Source organism: Vanessa tameamea, chromosome 19, assembly GCF_037043105.1.
Source record: "Vanessa tameamea isolate UH-Manoa-2023 chromosome 19, ilVanTame1 primary haplotype, whole genome shotgun sequence".
Taxonomy (NCBI): domain Eukaryota; kingdom Metazoa; phylum Arthropoda; class Insecta; order Lepidoptera; family Nymphalidae; genus Vanessa; species Vanessa tameamea.
The window spans coordinates 8,535,835-8,553,176 of record NC_087327.1 but is presented as its reverse complement, the minus strand read 5'-3'; the positions used below and the strand labels follow the sequence as shown (position 1 = coordinate 8,553,176).

Genomic DNA, 17,342 nt, shown 5'->3' with positions numbered 1-17,342 from the left:
CATAATTATAACACACAACTGCTTAAACACATATCAATGAATTGGTTTCATGATGTTTTGAGAATAATATTTTAAGAATATGATCAACCACGAACGTCAAACTGTCAAAACTAGGTCATTCTTGAAGTTTCCAGTTTCAGGTTTTCAGTTACTTGGCAACGATGGGGCCGATTGTAATGTTTATGTGTAACTATGTCGCCTTGTCCTATATACATACAAGTACTCTGTATGTATATTGGAAAGAACATGTATATAGGTCCTATATACAAGGACCTTTATTGATGCTACTCTCATGTTATTGATATTGTGTTAATTTTACTGATTCTCCATTTAATTCAATCGAATTTAAAAATAGATGCTGATAAATTGAATTGATTAAATGACCATTAATATCATAATGTGGAAATTAATTAAACACAATAATAGGGTTATTTTTTGTAACAGTTGACCAATATATGGTGTCCAATGAAAACGAGTTGATTTTATTAATCAGTTTACGTAGCTGCGAGACTCCGAAATCAAAATAAACTGGTCAAGTAACTCTAATCTCCGACTGTATATCTTTTAGGAAATTTGTAATCATTTTAATAAATTATTTATTGTATTTCTTATTCGAAGACTTAATGTAATCTCAGATATGACTTCATAAATATCAACTAAAATAGTATGTGGTTAAATATTAATAAAATTAAAAAATATGAATATATAAGTATAACGTTATTGATTACGATTCTGTTCGATGTTTTACTCTGCAACCAATTTGACACATAATAAACAATAATATTTACAGTCACTATACTTTCATTTTAATTTTTAGTTAGACTACAAGTAACTAATGTTAATATATTCGTAATTCTATTAAATTAACATAATCCCTGTAACTGGCTTATTTTATAACATGGTTAAAAATAAGTAAATACACTTAAAATAATTAAAGCAGTACCGATAAACAATATATTTTAAAGTTTTGGACGGTGAACGAAACGTCAATGTCAATATGGTGACTCAATACGTCTTAATTCTTTATTCTCATGTCACGCTATTTAAGCCTTTATATGCTCGATAAATGCTATGCAACTTTTATCTTTGTGGATATAATACGTATAGCTTAATTTCAATATTGCACTTATATTACATATATGTTTCTATGTTTTTTCTTTTCTCGTAACTTAATCAGAGATATTGTGAAAACCGAACTCAAAGGTCGTTTGCGTTTATGTTTAATGAAAAATATATTTATAATATATTTTTAAGTAATATTGTATTCGAGAACTCGATAGTGACTAGAAACACAAGTTGTCGAGGCGCATTAAAAAGTATGTTTTATTATTAGTTTTGACGCAATTAGTGTTGAAAATCGATTATTTCCAAGCTAACAAAACTTATCAGTTTCAACGCAGAAGTTATAATTTTATGATTATAACTTTAGAAAATGGGGAACAAGTCGTCATTGTTATTGAGAGAAGAAGAAATAGCACAAATTCAAGAAGAAACTGGCTGTGAGATTTTAATTTAGTTCTTATAAATTGATTGTTTTCTACCTCAGCATTAAATATCATTTAATAGATAATATTGCTTATCAAAACCATTTAAAATAATTTCAGTTTTTCTTTTATATTCTTAATTACTATCTATGGTAAAGTTTATTCACTTTCTCGGTAAATAAAACAATGTAAATGTGTCACTTTCAGTTACTCCAAATCAAATTGAGCGCCTGTACTCACGTTTCACAGCACTGGATAAGAATGACTGTGGAACATTATCACGGGAAGATTTCCTCAGAATTCCAGAATTAGCTATCAACCCCTTGAGCGAAAGGATTGTCCATTCTTTCTTTGCCGAGAGCCATGATGATAGAGTAAATTTTCTACAGTTTATGAGAGTGCTGTCCCACTTCCGTCCTATCAGGAAGAATAGGGAGAATAGGCTTAACAGCAGAGATGAAAAATTAAGATGTAAGTAATGCAAATGTAATCTAATATTATTTAAAAATATAAAGTTTATAATTGTTTATAATTATAATTTTCCTTTGTACATACAATACAGTTTTAAATATTTTAGAATCTATAGCTTAAGTTTATTAATCACAAACTTATATGGTACAGATTTATTCCTATGATAAAATGAAACAATACTTAAATATTTTGCTTATTAATTTAAGGACAACAAAGGTTGACTTAAGAACTTGTATGTCACAATTATTTTTTAAAAGCCCAATATCTCATATCAATAAAGATCTTCCTTTTCTGTGTGTGTTAAAAAAGTACCATATATGTATTACAATTCATTCTGAAATCTGATTAATAGTATTTGAGTAAATCCATAAAATGATAATAACCTTCTACATGCAACCAAGAAATGAATAACCATTAGTATTATCAACTAGCAACCAACAATTGCAAGAAAATTATATGATATAATAAGTAGGATTTTTTTTAAGATTGGATCTTTAGTATCGGAGATTCCCTCACATTAAAACAAACAAATTGTATCTATTTGTAATATAGTAAAGATAAATTGTATTTGTTATTTTCAGTTGCTTTTTCAATGTACGATTTGGACAATGATGGTAAGATTTCACGTGATGAACTATTGGCTATACTTCATATGATGGTCGGAGTAAATATCAGGTTTGTGTTAAATTACAGTTATTTTATAATTAGATTTGGTTAATTTATCAAGTGTATATAATATGCTATGCATTAAATACTGAGCTTATCTCTGATATAGAATATAAATAGTAAGTTATATTGATAAGATAACAATGAAATTAAAACAAACTTTAATTGTCATTTAATAAACTCTTAACCAAATTTTTGTCATGCTGACACTAGCACAGGGATAGCACAGGAACACTCAAAGTCAAACCCCTTGACCTTGTAGTCGGAGACAGCATTCTAAAAGACAAATCAGGGGTTTGCCTATAATTACATAGATAACTATAAACAATTAAGATTTTTTGCTAGAAAAATCCTATTGCTGTTATTGACCCGACCTATTTGAATTTAAATCAAGAACCTCGGTTTATTATTTAGACTAATGTCTAAATTATTAATATATATATATTTAAATTTTTCTGTATTTTCAGCGAAGAGCAACTGACAAGCATTGCTGAGAGGACAATCATAGAAGCTGATACAAACAATGATCAAATGATCTCATTTGAAGAGTTTTGCCGAGCTCTGGAGAGGACAGATGTTGAGCAAAAGATGTCTATTCGCTTCCTCAATTGACCTCCAAACTCTTGAACAATATACATTACTTACATCATGGCCACACTGCTAGCGGTCATCGTCTATGGGCTCCTAACAAAAAAGTAAACTATTGTTCATGCTCTGAGAAAAGTCAGATGCGTTTAATTTAACATAACTTTAGTAAATAATTTATTATTAGTAAGTAGTTTGAATTGGGTATTAATGGGGACTATTGTAATATAGACGATTTTCTGCTTATTAGTCAAAGTATAACTAGTTAAATTAATTTAATCAAATGTGTTGTTAAATTCAATTAAACTAAAATAACTAATTATATATAATTCATGTTTAACATGTATTTGTAAAATAGGTTTTCCTTCTTGTACACACTGCATTTAGTATTTGAATATAGCGAATGTTAAAATCCATTTAGGCGTTGCAGAGACTTAATTAATCTGAAGATTATATATAGTATGAAAAAAATAATTATAAGTAACAAAAAGGTTATAACTGTATTTTTATATAACTATCGATTATACATACAATAATAATATCCCGGCCCTATCCAGCCGTAATCTATGTATATATTTCAACTTTTGTATTCTGTCTCACTCGCACATAACGGATACAAATACCCAGCCAATGAGATGCGTTGTATCGTTCTGTACGTTCGTTCTACATTTAACATGTTAAAATGCTGTTATTGCTTAAATAATATTAATCTATTAATTTTTTAATAAACATTATATAATATTTAATAAGAAAATCTAGATTGGGCTCTCTTTTGTATTCTGTAGGCTTCCAAAGCGTTTTATGGTCATCAATGTGACTTTAGTGGATTATTAATGTATTATAGACAATTTAGCGAAAAAAGGGGTTAATAATAAAAAAAAAATCAATAATAATAAAAAGTAACTATTAGAATACGAAGTTAACTATAAATGTGATCATAATTGTGTAGATAAATATATGTCAATATTTATGTAATTATTGTTTCATTTTTAAAACCTCTAAGTCTATTTAATATTTTAATTATGTGAAAGTAACAAACTATGCTCTTTTACTTTCCTTTGAGTAACATTCATCTCAAAACCAGAGCCAGTAGTGTAAGTCACATAAGGTGTGGTTTTACTTGGTGGTAGGGCTTCGTGCAAACCCGTCTGGGTAGGTACCATCCACTCATCTGATATTCTGCCGCCAAGCAACAATACTTGGTACTGTTGTTTACCAGTTTGAAGGGTGAGTGAGCCAGTATAACTACAGGCGCAAGAGACGTAACATCTTAGTTCTCAAGGCTGGTGTCGCATTGGCGATATAAGAATTTGTTAATATTTCAAACTGTGTCTATGGCCGGTGGTGACCATTTAACATCAGGTGGCCCATATGACGGTCCGCCTACTTATTACATTAAAAAAAAAATTAGTTTATTATGCAAAAAATCGTTATTGCGGAAGTTTATAGGCAGATATTTTAATCAATTGGAAACTAAAAATATGTGGAAATAAATTAACTTATAAACACAAGCTTTTTATACAAAATTTTATACCTATGCCGTTGATCGTTGTGGATTTCCAAGGCCTAGAATCAATCCTTGGTGTTGATTTGGGTCATGGTTACCATACATATATACATTGCCATTGGGAGTGAACCAACATGTATAATTTAAACTCCTTGGGATAACAGGAAGTGTTTCTAAATCAGCTCGCAAGATGTGACCTAAACAAACATTGCAAGTTAAATACAAGATTATAATAAATGGTGATAGAGTTTAGTGGAAACTTAATTTGTTTAAGTCTTATCGTATTAAGTTTAATAATATTAATTTTACGAATAAATAAAATCGATGACAGAATTATTAATAAGCATTTATCTTTATATATATAATAAATATATCACTTTTTATGTGACTAAACTATTAATTAAAAAATAAAATTTCTGTGAGTTCGTGGATGGTTTATTTTAGACCCGATAGGTGGCGCTGCGATCATAAAGTAAATACAGTTCTCATTTCACCCAGACGAAGTTTCTTTATAATAGTTTACAAGGGTTAATTTGGAATATACTTAATACAATATAATAAATTGATTCTGTCATTGTTTTTCACGTTAACATAAAAAAAGAGCTGAGAAGGGCTAGTCGTAAGATCACTCGAACCATTAAAATTGCAGGTTCAAACCAAGCAAGTACCACTGAATCGTTATTTGTATCGTTTTATAATTTAGCTTGTGCTCGATGAAACTGCCAAAAACATCGCGTGCGAACTGCACGTGGTCGTCGATATTCTGGCCCGTTATAATCCACCATGCCGCAATTGAGCAATCATCCTGTACGACTCTTTTAGGGGTCCAATCGGGATCTAAGGTGTTATTTATCTGTTTGTATATATACGAGTATGTTACCGGATGATTATAAGGACCTTTAATAAATCTAAGCAATCTGTACACAGTTGAAAAACACAGATATTCAATTTTATTATCAACTGAATACTCCGTTCACAATTCTTCGATAATTTACAATCTCAGATTTATTATATGTTAACGGTCATTACAATTTTACGGCGACATATAATAATTTATCTATATATATCCAGTATATAGAAATCATTATTTATGTTTTTTTTTTTAATTACTTCTATTACATCAAGATGTTCAAGAAACGGTCTCATTTATAAGTTCAGAAGAGAGAAATAAGATTACTATATATTTAGAGTTTATTTTATAATGATATAAAGTAAATCCTTTCAAATGTACAACATATATGAAATAAAATGAAAACAGGAATATAATTTATTTCATGTATTGATTATATCGGAAAGTTGTAAAATATACATAAATTTATAATTAAGCTGTCGACGACACGGCTAATTTCTTCAAATGTTCCATGAAAACTTGAAGGGAGACGTCATCGGTCAGCACGGGCGCGCCGCCGTCCTAAGGGAATTTAAAAAAGTATCGTGAGCGAGTAACCGAATGAAACACAAACATACAGGCCCTTGTTAAAAGCTTACATATTACATAAAATAGTCAATATATGTAGTTAGAACTGCGCCATTCATTATGGTTTTTAGTTTCATTAAACAATTATTTTATAATATTTAACGTACAGTTTCTAAAATGCTATTTTAAATTAAATTAAATTCTACCAACAAATCGATTATAATCGATTATACAAAGTAATCGATGGAATCTATTAAAAATATAAATACGGTGAATTTGATTTCAGAATAAATACAATATGTATCAGATTGTAGACGTATTCTATTAATTACTGATGAGGAACAATAAAAGTTAAATTAGGACAAAAAAGTATCATAAATTATAATTTAATATTCACACGAAATAAAAATAAAATTTGTTTAACATAATTACTTTAACACATTATTGTTGTTACGACTGGTCGATATCAAAATTTAGTTCCAATTTCAAAATTTTTACGTTACATTGTAAAGATATCTTCAGCGCAAGAAGGGCTGAAGCGACAATATGGTGCTTTTGGAAAACGAGATTAAATATTGTTCCTTTAAATTTAATTTTCCCAAACCATCATTTTGGTATTTCAGCTGTTTTTCTCTCCACTGACCATATCTTTTTCCACACAGATTTCGGATTTAAGTAACATGTATTTTACTCGATGGAAAAGAGTTATTTCTTCGTTGCTCTTCGGAACCGGTGTTAACTTAATATTTAATTTCATATTGCAAAATAACTATTAAAAATTAGTAAGTAGTTAATTAAGTAGTAAGAGCCTACTTAAAACAATAACTACGTAATAAAGTAATAAAATTAGCTTTTTAGAAACCATTCGTAAATTATTTAAACGTTAATATAAATAATAACATTATTAAATAAATAAAAATATTGTATACAAATACATTATTATAAATAAAATAATGAAGTATTTAAAAAGTTTAGAAAATATCAACATACATTTATTGCTGAATATATAAACTTAAAGATCAAAGCCATGCCCTAATCTAAGTCTACAAACATGTAGCCAGTATTAATTATATAAATAGTTTAAAGTTAGCATCAGCCGAAAATAAGCATAAAAAACCAGTATTGCGAAACCCAAAAAAAATAAAAAAAAATCTACCGCTGATGGTATCGGCATCGCCTGGTTTTCGCCAAAAAAATGATGAAACAAAAGAAAAAAAAAAACAAATCAATTCAAACCATGCTACGATGGCACCTCAAACACATGCATAACACTAAGTTAACATTGAAACAGTTGGCAATTTCTCTGTTACCATAAGGTCACCTTTAATCACCGAAATTGCCAAGTTTCCAAATGTCATTAGACAGCTAAAAAAACTTTGAACAACACTCAATATGCAAAGAAAAAATAAGTTCATCAGACAAAACTATTTCGTTAAATTTCTAAAATTGTATATTTCAAATCGTGCTACATATTGTATTTTATGCGATGCATTATTATTTATATCAACCGAACTTACCCCTCCATAGGCGTACATGTTGTTGTGAGTCTGCGATGGGTTGACCTTCGAGAGTAAAAATCTCGCCTGGAATTAGAAGAATATTTAGTTTTTAATTTATATATATATATATATATATACATGACAATTTTAATAAATAATCTACACTTCTATACTAATATTATAAATGGGAAAGTAACTCTGTCTGCCTGTCTGTCGCTCTTTCACTGCCAAATCAATGAACCGAATTTCATGAAATTTGGTAAGAAGAAAACTTGAACACCAAGGAAGGATATGGCCTATTTTTTTGGCCTAACACATGACAATCAACCCCTAAAATGCGAGCGAAGCCGCGGGCAACAACTAGTAATATATAAAATAACCAGCTACCCACCCGTTCCGGCTTCGCACGGCCTACATAAAACTTTTATATTGAAGGAGAAATAGAACAAAGAAAAATCTTTATCGGACCAGGAGTATTTACGAGAGTACAAAATGATGATCGGATGGACGGTTTAAAAACGCTTAACAAACAAACTAACATTCATGTTTATACAACGATTTTGTTTTTGTATATATATCAACCAAAAGTGAATATATAAATAATTTCGCCTGTTTTAACGTATTGTTTATTATTGGAAACTTTATTGGTTTATGTATTTGTTGTATAAATATTGCGTGATTGTTTCATTTAAATTTTTAGAGACAAACAACAAATTCACAAAACCTACATCCAATAATAGGCACTGTGCGTATGAAACAGACCTATACGAGTATAATTCTATATTAAATATAATATTTTATCGCGTCTATACCCAGCACTATCGTTGATCGTGTATATAAAACAGTTGGGCTGAGCTCAGTGGTGAGTGGTGGCCAAAGGAAGCAATAAGGCCAGTCGACAAGCCAACCGCCTCATAGAAGAATGGCTGGTACTCAATAGGCTTAGCGCTGGACCGTGATAATTGACGCGCAAGATAGAAAGAAGAGAAGAGAAGACGACCTACATATGTCCAGCAGTGGGTTAAATTGGGTCGAATATATTTTTTTAATATTTTAAAAACTTTGAGACTATGTGAATTGTATTAATTATTTATAATATTACTTTATTAATATTCAAACCAAAATAACGTGTATGACAAATTCGCTAGTAATATAGTGGCCAAAGTGAAATGACACGTGGCGGGATAGACGTCGTCCCGCGGTTAGTTTTATTATCACGAACTCGACAACAATGGCTGAATTCACAGCGGCGGCCGTCAGGTGGCGCAGTGATAAGACGTAAGAATGTTGTGCCTGTGCCGGGTACTGTTGGCTGCGGTGGCTGTCTCATGTACGTTATCTCGAATACACGCAAACGGTCCGAGCACACAGCGCTTAGACCGAATAAAAGGTTCCGATAATAATCTTATACGAAATATAACACCCCATATAATTCAAAGTATCTTTCAAACATTAAAGTGTACGTATTGAATAATAAAATTTGATGTACGAGAATAATTTACAAATATTTCAGACTTGATGTGCGTTCTATTGTTGAGCGGAATGCAAAAAGATGACTTGGACGCGAACATGTTGAATAAACTCCAGCGACACAATGTAAACATACACGATTTCAACAATAAGTGAGTGACTTTTCATACTTTATCACCAAAACTCGGAAGGTGTAACAAATTGTTTCAAAGTAAATTAATTTCAGAGAGCTACTTCAAGAATGCACAACAAATCATTATTTGAAATACGAAAATACAACGCCGAATATAAATACTATTGTGACTAAAAGTAAGTAAATTTTTTATATCAACACAGTAAAATATAACCCAAAAATATATAACGAATATTTTCCTTTTACAGATTCGTTAAATAATTTAACACCCAAAATTAAAGACTTGAATATTAATAACTTTACAAATAATAATTTCAAAAATAACGATAGTTATGATAGACATGAACATAAAAATAAAAACCACGAGGATGAGATAAAGTTTGTCGATGGCCAGCCCGAATTAAAGAGCGTTCTGAATTTCTGGAAAGATATCAAAATTGACAACACCAGTAAAACAACAGAATCTCCATTAAAAATAAGCGCAGTGAATGAAAATTACAGACCAGAACAGAAGAATAAAAGAAACGTTCCAGACGCTTCGAATTCAAATGAATCAGATGCCATTCAAAAGTTATTAGTAAATTTTCTTTTGAAAAATCAAAATAAAAATAAACCTGCAAAAAAGATTCTTGACAGTGGAGACTATAACGATGTTTATTTATTGGGAACACGAAATAACAAGAAAAATACAGAAAACTATAAGACTGCTGGAATGCCACCTGTTGAAATGGAACCTTTGAAAGTTATGGCAATGCCAATAAAACAATATTCTCTAATCAGCAACCCTAGCAAAAACGATTGGCAACTTAAAATACCCGAAGGAAATTCAGACAGAGGCCAGAGCGAAACAAGACCAGTTAGTGCTAATATACTTAATGCCTTTCAATCGTATTACCCAATCAAATCGAGGGATAAAAGTGTTGAAAATTCAAATGTCAATAACAAAGAAATCGAGAACCTACACTTCAATAAATTTTCGGATCGTGAACAAAGTTCTACTATAGAAAAATTTATACGGCCTAAAATGACAGAGCAAAAAATATCACAAAGTATCATTAAAGAAATAGCAAATAGCGTTAAGGAATTAGTTTTAAATGATCTCAGAAAAGAAATATTTCAGACGACAGCGAGTTATACTACGACAGAAAAACTTTATAACACAAGGTTCATTACGACAAAAAGAGGTATGTTTTTTTTTTTTTTTTAAATAACATTTAAGTATATGTGTATAATTTCTGGCTTGCAAACCAAATTGATTGATTGTTCGTCCGTGGTAATATTTAAAACGGGTAAAAATTGTAAATGTCAATAATGTTGAATTTCACGTGGAGTATTTAAAGATACCGTTACTTTTTATTTCACCAAAATCTAATACATCATTAGATAGATAGATCTTGTGGCTATGCAAAGTTATAACAACCTAATGAGTATGTATATATTTTTGAGGCCTGCCTAGTTTAAAATAAATGATAAATATTTCTAAATATATATATACGTATTTTCTCTTTTATTTATAGAATTAATAGCGCCAACAGTCAAAATAGAAAACTCACACGTTGAACAAACGATTTTAAACAAATTTATGGATCTGTTTGAAGAAATCAAAACTCTAAATCACAAAACTTTAATTATATCCGGCGAAAATAAAAAGGATAATGTGTTAAAAGAGGAGGCAATACATTACACTTATCCTGGAGTGGTACCAATAATAAATAACCGTATGGTAAACACCCAAAGCAACTACAAGACGAAACAGTACATTGACTCAAAATCAAAAAAGATCTACAATTTTTCTCAACAAATGCATAAATTTAGATCGAATACTTCTGCATCTATAATAGAAGCGCCCAAGAAAAGAGCACTGCCGATCACTTTCCAAACTAACAATATGGAAATTCCACCGTTGGGTATACCGGTTGATAAACCAGAGAATCCAATCAATCAAAATATTATAGTCACTACAATGAGACCCTACAGAATCGGCGAGTCTGGAGTTGACGATGAGAAAATAATATCTGATTCAAGAAACAATTATATTCCAAAAATATCAGAGATTCGAATTTTGAAATCTCATGAACCGACTCCTTATGATCTAAACCACCAGAACGGTAAAATACTTACAATAACCAACAGAGACACAGACAGATTATCTTTACATCGATACAAGCAGCCAGTACATCGGGGTGATGGCGTCAAACGTGGACCTAGACCGCGATTTCATGAAAAATTAGAAAGAGAACGAGATTATTTCGATAATACAAAACAGAGAGAATATACAAATAGAGTTGATTGTTGTGATGAAAGATACGCTTATTCGAAACAAATGGTCGATTGTTGCAATCGTAAAATAGCCTCCCGGCAACAGATGTCGCTCAACCATATGAAGAAACTTTCGTCGTACGACGATACACATTTCAATAATTTCCTAAAGTCTCAAAAGAAAGTGACCGACATGCTCGAAAGAATATTAGCGTCCAGAAGTAGAGTTCGCAGTGTAGAAACCGCTTAATTTATTTGTTTCAATTAATTTTTAATATCCTATTTTGTATTTTAAATTATGTTATTAAAAAAAAGTAAGAAAAAATTACAACTTCTTTAAATACAGCATTTTGTTTAATTGCAGATAATATTTTAGTAATTTCTACCATTAAAATACATTTGAATCTCGTTTCTCGGTAATGTAACTGATAAGATGGTTACATGTAGACAGAGCTAAAATAATGCTCAATAAAAATAATGTAATACACGATATTTCAGATAATATTCAATAAGAAACATTACATTAAAAGTCAAACAAACAGTTGACATGTCATTATTGAGTTTATAGTATTTTTCGATTCACTTAATATATTATAATAAATGTTAGCAATATAAATTTAATACCAGCGAAAGTCGCACCCAGTATGCAGTTGACTTGACAAACGACGCTAGTAAGTACTTATGCTCTTCCCTGGGCAGAGGATCTTTGCACTGTCTAATAATTTTTAGTTATGTATTTTTTTAACACATTGCGTTTTTGTCGATGGACACTTAGACCTACCCAGATAAACTTAAAAAGCAAAACCGTTATCTTTATATAATAATTGCAAATAGTGCCATATCGTTGAAGCCGTTTCTGAATATAAAGTATTCGTCATAGAATAAAGTATTCGTTATGAGACACTCAGTGTGTAAGATAAAGTAGCGTCACCTGCGAGCCGCCGTGCTCGGTGTCGATGTACCGCGGCACGGGGAAGCGGCTCTGCAGGATCTCCTGCGCGTCGTCCACGGGCGCGCGCAGCAGCTGCGCGAAGCTCTCGTACTCCGCCATGTCCTGGTAGCGCAGCGCGCGCCACTGGGCTATCGTCTGCGGCAACGGGCAGTGCGTAATCGTTACGACTATAGCTCTTCACAGAAACACGCCCATGACATTAGATATAAATCTAACGAGATTGCATATTAGAAAGTCTCCCGTGGAATAAAATTGCTTGCCTTTATTAAAAAGATATCGTTCAGATTCACACATGTAAGTCACGAGTTATATACTCTATTTACAATCTACAAAACACAATAAAAAATATATATTTGAAAAACATTACCTCGCCGTGATAGATAAGAATTTGGAAGAATGTGTCCATGAGCAAAATGCGATCTGGTTGTATGGAGGATGTATCTAATAGCACCGGCTCGGGCGGACCTCCGAAACTATACGAGTACAGAATTGGCTGAATCATAATTAGAGACTGCGTTAAGTCTTCCCGCATCAGCATGTGCCTGAAATAAAGAAAAATGGTAAAAAAACTAGAGATGAAATAAAAATGTAAAAAGGCATATATAGTATATACAAGTTTGATTATTATTTTTATTATTTTAGGGAAGTGAACTAAGTCATATGTTAGTGTTTAAGCCAAGTCTACCTTAGACTAAACAAAGACACTTGGTCTGCATGGCATTATTATAATTCTAAAGTTGACAATAAGCTGGCAAAGACAAACATGATTTTTACAATATTTTTTTTGGTTTGGTGATCACATTGAATATAGTTTTTTTTTCACAGTGCGGAGTAGTCACCTTTCGCCCTAGACATTTTAGTCTTTATGGGAGCGAAGGTGTCATTTCACTTATGCCTGTGGTTTCAGTGTCTCACTCACCCTTCATACAGTAACACAAAAATATTAAATATTTCGGTTACGGTTACGGAGCTCCATAACATCCCTGGCTAACTACCCAGACGACGTACAGAGACTACCACTAAGTACAGTATCCACAGATAGAATTGACATTATAAACTCAACATACCTATAGAATGTCGTTTCATCGGGTGAGTTATTGAAGACCTGCAGGAATTGCGAACGCCGCAGGTGGTACATGAACTGCGGATACAGACTGAAGTTTTCTGAGAGACGGAAGCTGTTCGGATCGTCCTTCGCGTATTCGCCAAACTTTTGACACTGAAGTTTAAACACACATTTTATAATATAAACAAATTGTACCTGCTTGTCTATAGATTTAACGCGATGCATCAGATAGATAGATAGATAGATAAATAAATAAATAAGCACCACACATAAACTCCGAAAAGGGTATTGAACTACTATTAAATTACAAATTATACTAATATTATAAGTGCGTAAGTAATTCTGTCTGTTTATCCGTCTGTTACACTTGATGACTAAACCATTGACCCAGATTTAATGAAAATAAATCACAAATATATATATAATGTAAATTTTTTATCTAAATTAGACGTATAATTATTTATAGCACATAGTATAAGTATAGCCATATTGCTGTAAGCCAAGCCTAACTGAAGCCGCACAAGCTAGCCAAGGCATCAGTTATGATCACAATATGTCAACGTACCAGCCTGATGAGCATGCGGTCGAGCCAGCGCAGCACGTCGGGCCCGTCCTCCTGCTCGGCGCGGTACACCACCAGCCGCGCCATGACCACCGCCGCCGCCTCCTGGTCGAAGCCGGCCGCGATGTGGTGCAGGTTGGCCGCCGCGTCGCCCCAGCTGGAACGCATTTACCGATTACTCTGACTGTACTCCTGGTACAGATGTCTTTACTACATATCATTTTACAGATATTTTTATTACATAGGTTTTATGTAATAAAAATATTGTTGAATCTCACTTGCGAGCGGCAGTAGTGACGCGTACACGACGCTTTCCACTCGAGTGCTGATATTGAGTAATGAGTTGAACGCATCCTCGACCGCCTTGGGGAACAGGTGCTGCATGCTGGTTTACCACCTAAATAAATTTTGTGTATTTTATAGAAAACTTAAAAAAAAATTTGTCTGTTTTCTTTTATAATATAATTAATAATAATTACATACCTCAAAGAAAATAGCCATAGTAGTGCTCGGTGTGAATGTGCACATCTTCCACTGGCAAGTGTTGCCCATTCCCACCTCTTGATCAGACACGCATGGACCCTTTACATTAAGCGAGACACACGAACCTATTGCACCAGTGACTGTAAATAATATTCATAATTAAAAACACAATCAATTTAAAAAAAAAAAACAAAGAGATAAATAGTGACTGACATTAGAAATATATATTAAAACATCAAAAAGCTGATAATTTTACACCAATGATTAAACCTTACTTTTGAGTTCACGACTGCATTTGACTTCCAAGGTTCCATTGAAGGCCATTTTGTAGTCACCTTTTTGATCTTTAGCAAAAACTCTTTGGAAAGTTTGTTTGAATAGTGAAGAGTTGAAAGAATCTCCCATCACCATATGGCCCCTAGAAAAAAAGAAAAAGAATTAAACCACTTATAAATGATTTTCTTCATCAAACTTCATAATATGAAATCAAATATTTTTTTTATTCCATATTAGATTTCTAAAACTTTATATTATAGAATATTCGTTGATTTACTCAAATTTAATGACATATAAATTTCAAATACCATAATAAGTACCAATAAGATAAAAGTGTTTCCAATTAGGAAATATTTTTTAATTCAATACAAAAATTGACTCACCCTGTTGAGTTGCAACACTGTTTCATCTCCATCAAACCAGTTTGATCCAATGCACAAGAATATATATCTATGGCATGTCCATTAGTAGCTGCTCTCAATGATAAAGCCTCATAGTGCTTAATGGCTTTCTTCATATATTTTGCATTATCCTTGTGAATATCATGATGAGACCTAATAGGCTGTTTCAATTCATCATTGACTACTTGACCTGGACCCTGAGAGCATGGCCCACCGAGGAACATCATTATTCTCGCACCAGTATTGGGATAGGTTACTTCTAATAAACCTACAGCTAACGAGAGTGCAACACCACTGCTTCTTAAAGGACGTTTGCCTACACCAAGTGGCCATGGATCCCGACCGAGTTCACTGAGTAAGTCAGTAAGAGCCATGTCACATTGTTTGACGGGTTGCAGGAAACGGTGTGCTGGTGGTTGAGGTGCTGGTGCTCCAGTTCGTTGTTGAGGATTTGGTGCATTGACACGGCCAATAGCAAGTTGCTCCTGTATTTGTTTTCCTGACAAATCTTTCGTCCCTTTGAATACATAGCATTTGTATATGCCTTCAGTACCTAAAAAGAAATAAATGTATTAAAATTTATTTTCAAAACACTACTAATGTGTGCAACTGTGTGTTCATTGGTTTGTACATCACTTAAGCAACAATAGAGCTATCAATATAATTCTTAGTATATTGATATTTTAAAGCTGGAAGATGCAGAGGACAAAAATATGCTCATGGAAGTATGTTACTATAATATATACTCCATATTTAAGAAGTTATATTAAACAATTTGATTCTTATATTCACATTATATACTGAAGATAAATAAGATAATAACTTATAATAACAGGAAAAACAAACACTTACCAAGTTCATGAATTTGTACCATTCGGCCAAATGTAATAAGACCAACGAGAGCATTTTGCGGCATTAAACTAAGAGATGTCTGAAGGGAATCTTTCAGTGCTCCTAACTCTTCCTCATCTAAGCATGTGTCCACAACTAATAAGAAAATTGGAGGCATACTCTGAGCTCTTGTTATAGTGTACTCTATTGTAGAAAAGTGTGGAACCAATTCAGCTGGCTGATGTTGCTCTGAAATGGCTGCATATTGTGGAGGGAACTGGAAAATACAACAATTATAAATAATAAAATAATATATATACCTACTGATAAAAAATTAGCAGAAATGTTATAAAATGTTAATAGACTAACTACGATAAAACTGACTTTGTATCATATTGTATTAGTATGACATTAGATTAAATAGACATGTACTTACTGGATTTCTTTGGAAGCAGAAGTTGCACACCCATAGTTTAGCTCTATAATCAACCTGGCACATAGGATTTAGCACTGCCCGACATGTATTACGTGTACAAAGTACAGGTTCATATTCAATTGGAGGCAGATCTGGCCGTTCCTTTAAAGGTTGGTACAGAGAAACTAATGGGACGACAAGCCTTGTCGCTTCGATTCTACTGGATGGCCACACATTCCACGTAAACCTTATGCCATCCCTATCCTCATTCTGTTGAATAAACTCTTCATAGGTCGCCATATCACTGTTCTATAAACGTAACACGAAAAACAATCAGTAATACACATGAAACACTTCATAAAATTACGACAGTTCAAAATTAAATTGATACGAACCAAGAGTACATATGACGATTATAAGCTAGATACACTAGCAATTTGGAGCTATGTCAATCCAAATACATTCAGAACATGAATTAATTCCGATTTCACAAAATTTTCTACCAGACGGATCAGCCTAGCTGATTTGGCAATAGTCAATTAAGCAACACCATAGACAATTCACTTTGGAACTGTCACTTCGGCCACGTCATTTTTGTAAACGCAAGAAGAAAAATAAACCTTTATTCATTTAATTTTATATGTATAGACAAAGTAATTACTTATTATTTTATGAAATAAAGTAATCTTCATTTTAATTTAATTAAAATAATTATTTTATTTAATCATAATTGTTGTTTGTAGACGAAACTTCCATAGAGAATGTGAGCGTCCTTGTCTATGGTTTACAAACATATCGTTCCATTCGATGCAGAAATGTATACTATTATACCAAGAAGACAAAATTAAAACGTCTTTCAAATAAG

General features: G+C 32.2%; 3 protein-coding genes across 4 annotated transcripts; 2 read left to right on the top strand and 1 right to left on the bottom strand.

The window, feature by feature from the left end:
- The first annotated feature begins 1,152 nt into the window (after nucleotides 1-1,152).
- Nucleotides 1,153-4,181, top strand: LOC113399462 (calcineurin B homologous protein 1). Its single transcript, XM_026638606.2, has 4 exons — nucleotides 1,153-1,499; nucleotides 1,692-1,955; nucleotides 2,537-2,630; nucleotides 3,089-4,181. Exons 1-4 carry the CDS (start codon nucleotides 1,433-1,435, stop codon nucleotides 3,231-3,233), a joined length of 570 nt encoding a protein of 189 aa, XP_026494391.1. The 5' UTR covers nucleotides 1,153-1,432; the 3' UTR covers nucleotides 3,234-4,181.
- A 1,705-nt stretch (nucleotides 4,182-5,886) lies between these two features.
- On the bottom strand, nucleotides 5,887-17,034 carry Sec23 (Secretory 23). Of its 2 annotated transcripts, XM_026638550.2 has the most exons (14): nucleotides 16,873-17,034; nucleotides 16,499-16,786; nucleotides 16,084-16,339; nucleotides 15,214-15,784; nucleotides 14,830-14,972; nucleotides 14,555-14,694; nucleotides 14,350-14,468; nucleotides 14,075-14,228; nucleotides 13,511-13,662; nucleotides 12,811-12,985; nucleotides 12,423-12,578; nucleotides 7,648-7,713; nucleotides 7,287-7,307; nucleotides 5,887-6,124 (listed from the first exon to the last, which is right to left on the bottom strand). In XM_026638550.2, the coding sequence occupies exons 2-14, from the start codon at nucleotides 16,775-16,777 to the stop codon at nucleotides 6,035-6,037; spliced, it is 2,322 nt and encodes a 773-aa protein (XP_026494335.1). In that variant the 5' UTR covers nucleotides 16,778-16,786; nucleotides 16,873-17,034; the 3' UTR covers nucleotides 5,887-6,034. The 2 variants fall into 2 exon arrangements, with proteins under 2 accessions (XP_026494335.1, XP_026494336.1); XM_026638551.2 differs by lacking the exon at nucleotides 7,287-7,307.
- Nucleotides 8,914-11,755, top strand: LOC113399433 (uncharacterized). Its single transcript, XM_064217913.1, has 4 exons — nucleotides 8,914-9,019; nucleotides 9,143-9,251; nucleotides 9,563-10,424; nucleotides 10,737-11,755. The coding sequence occupies exons 1-4, from the start codon at nucleotides 8,914-8,916 to the stop codon at nucleotides 11,739-11,741; spliced, it is 2,082 nt and encodes a 693-aa protein (XP_064073983.1). The 3' UTR covers nucleotides 11,742-11,755.
- Nucleotides 17,035-17,342: the final 308 nt, after the last annotated feature.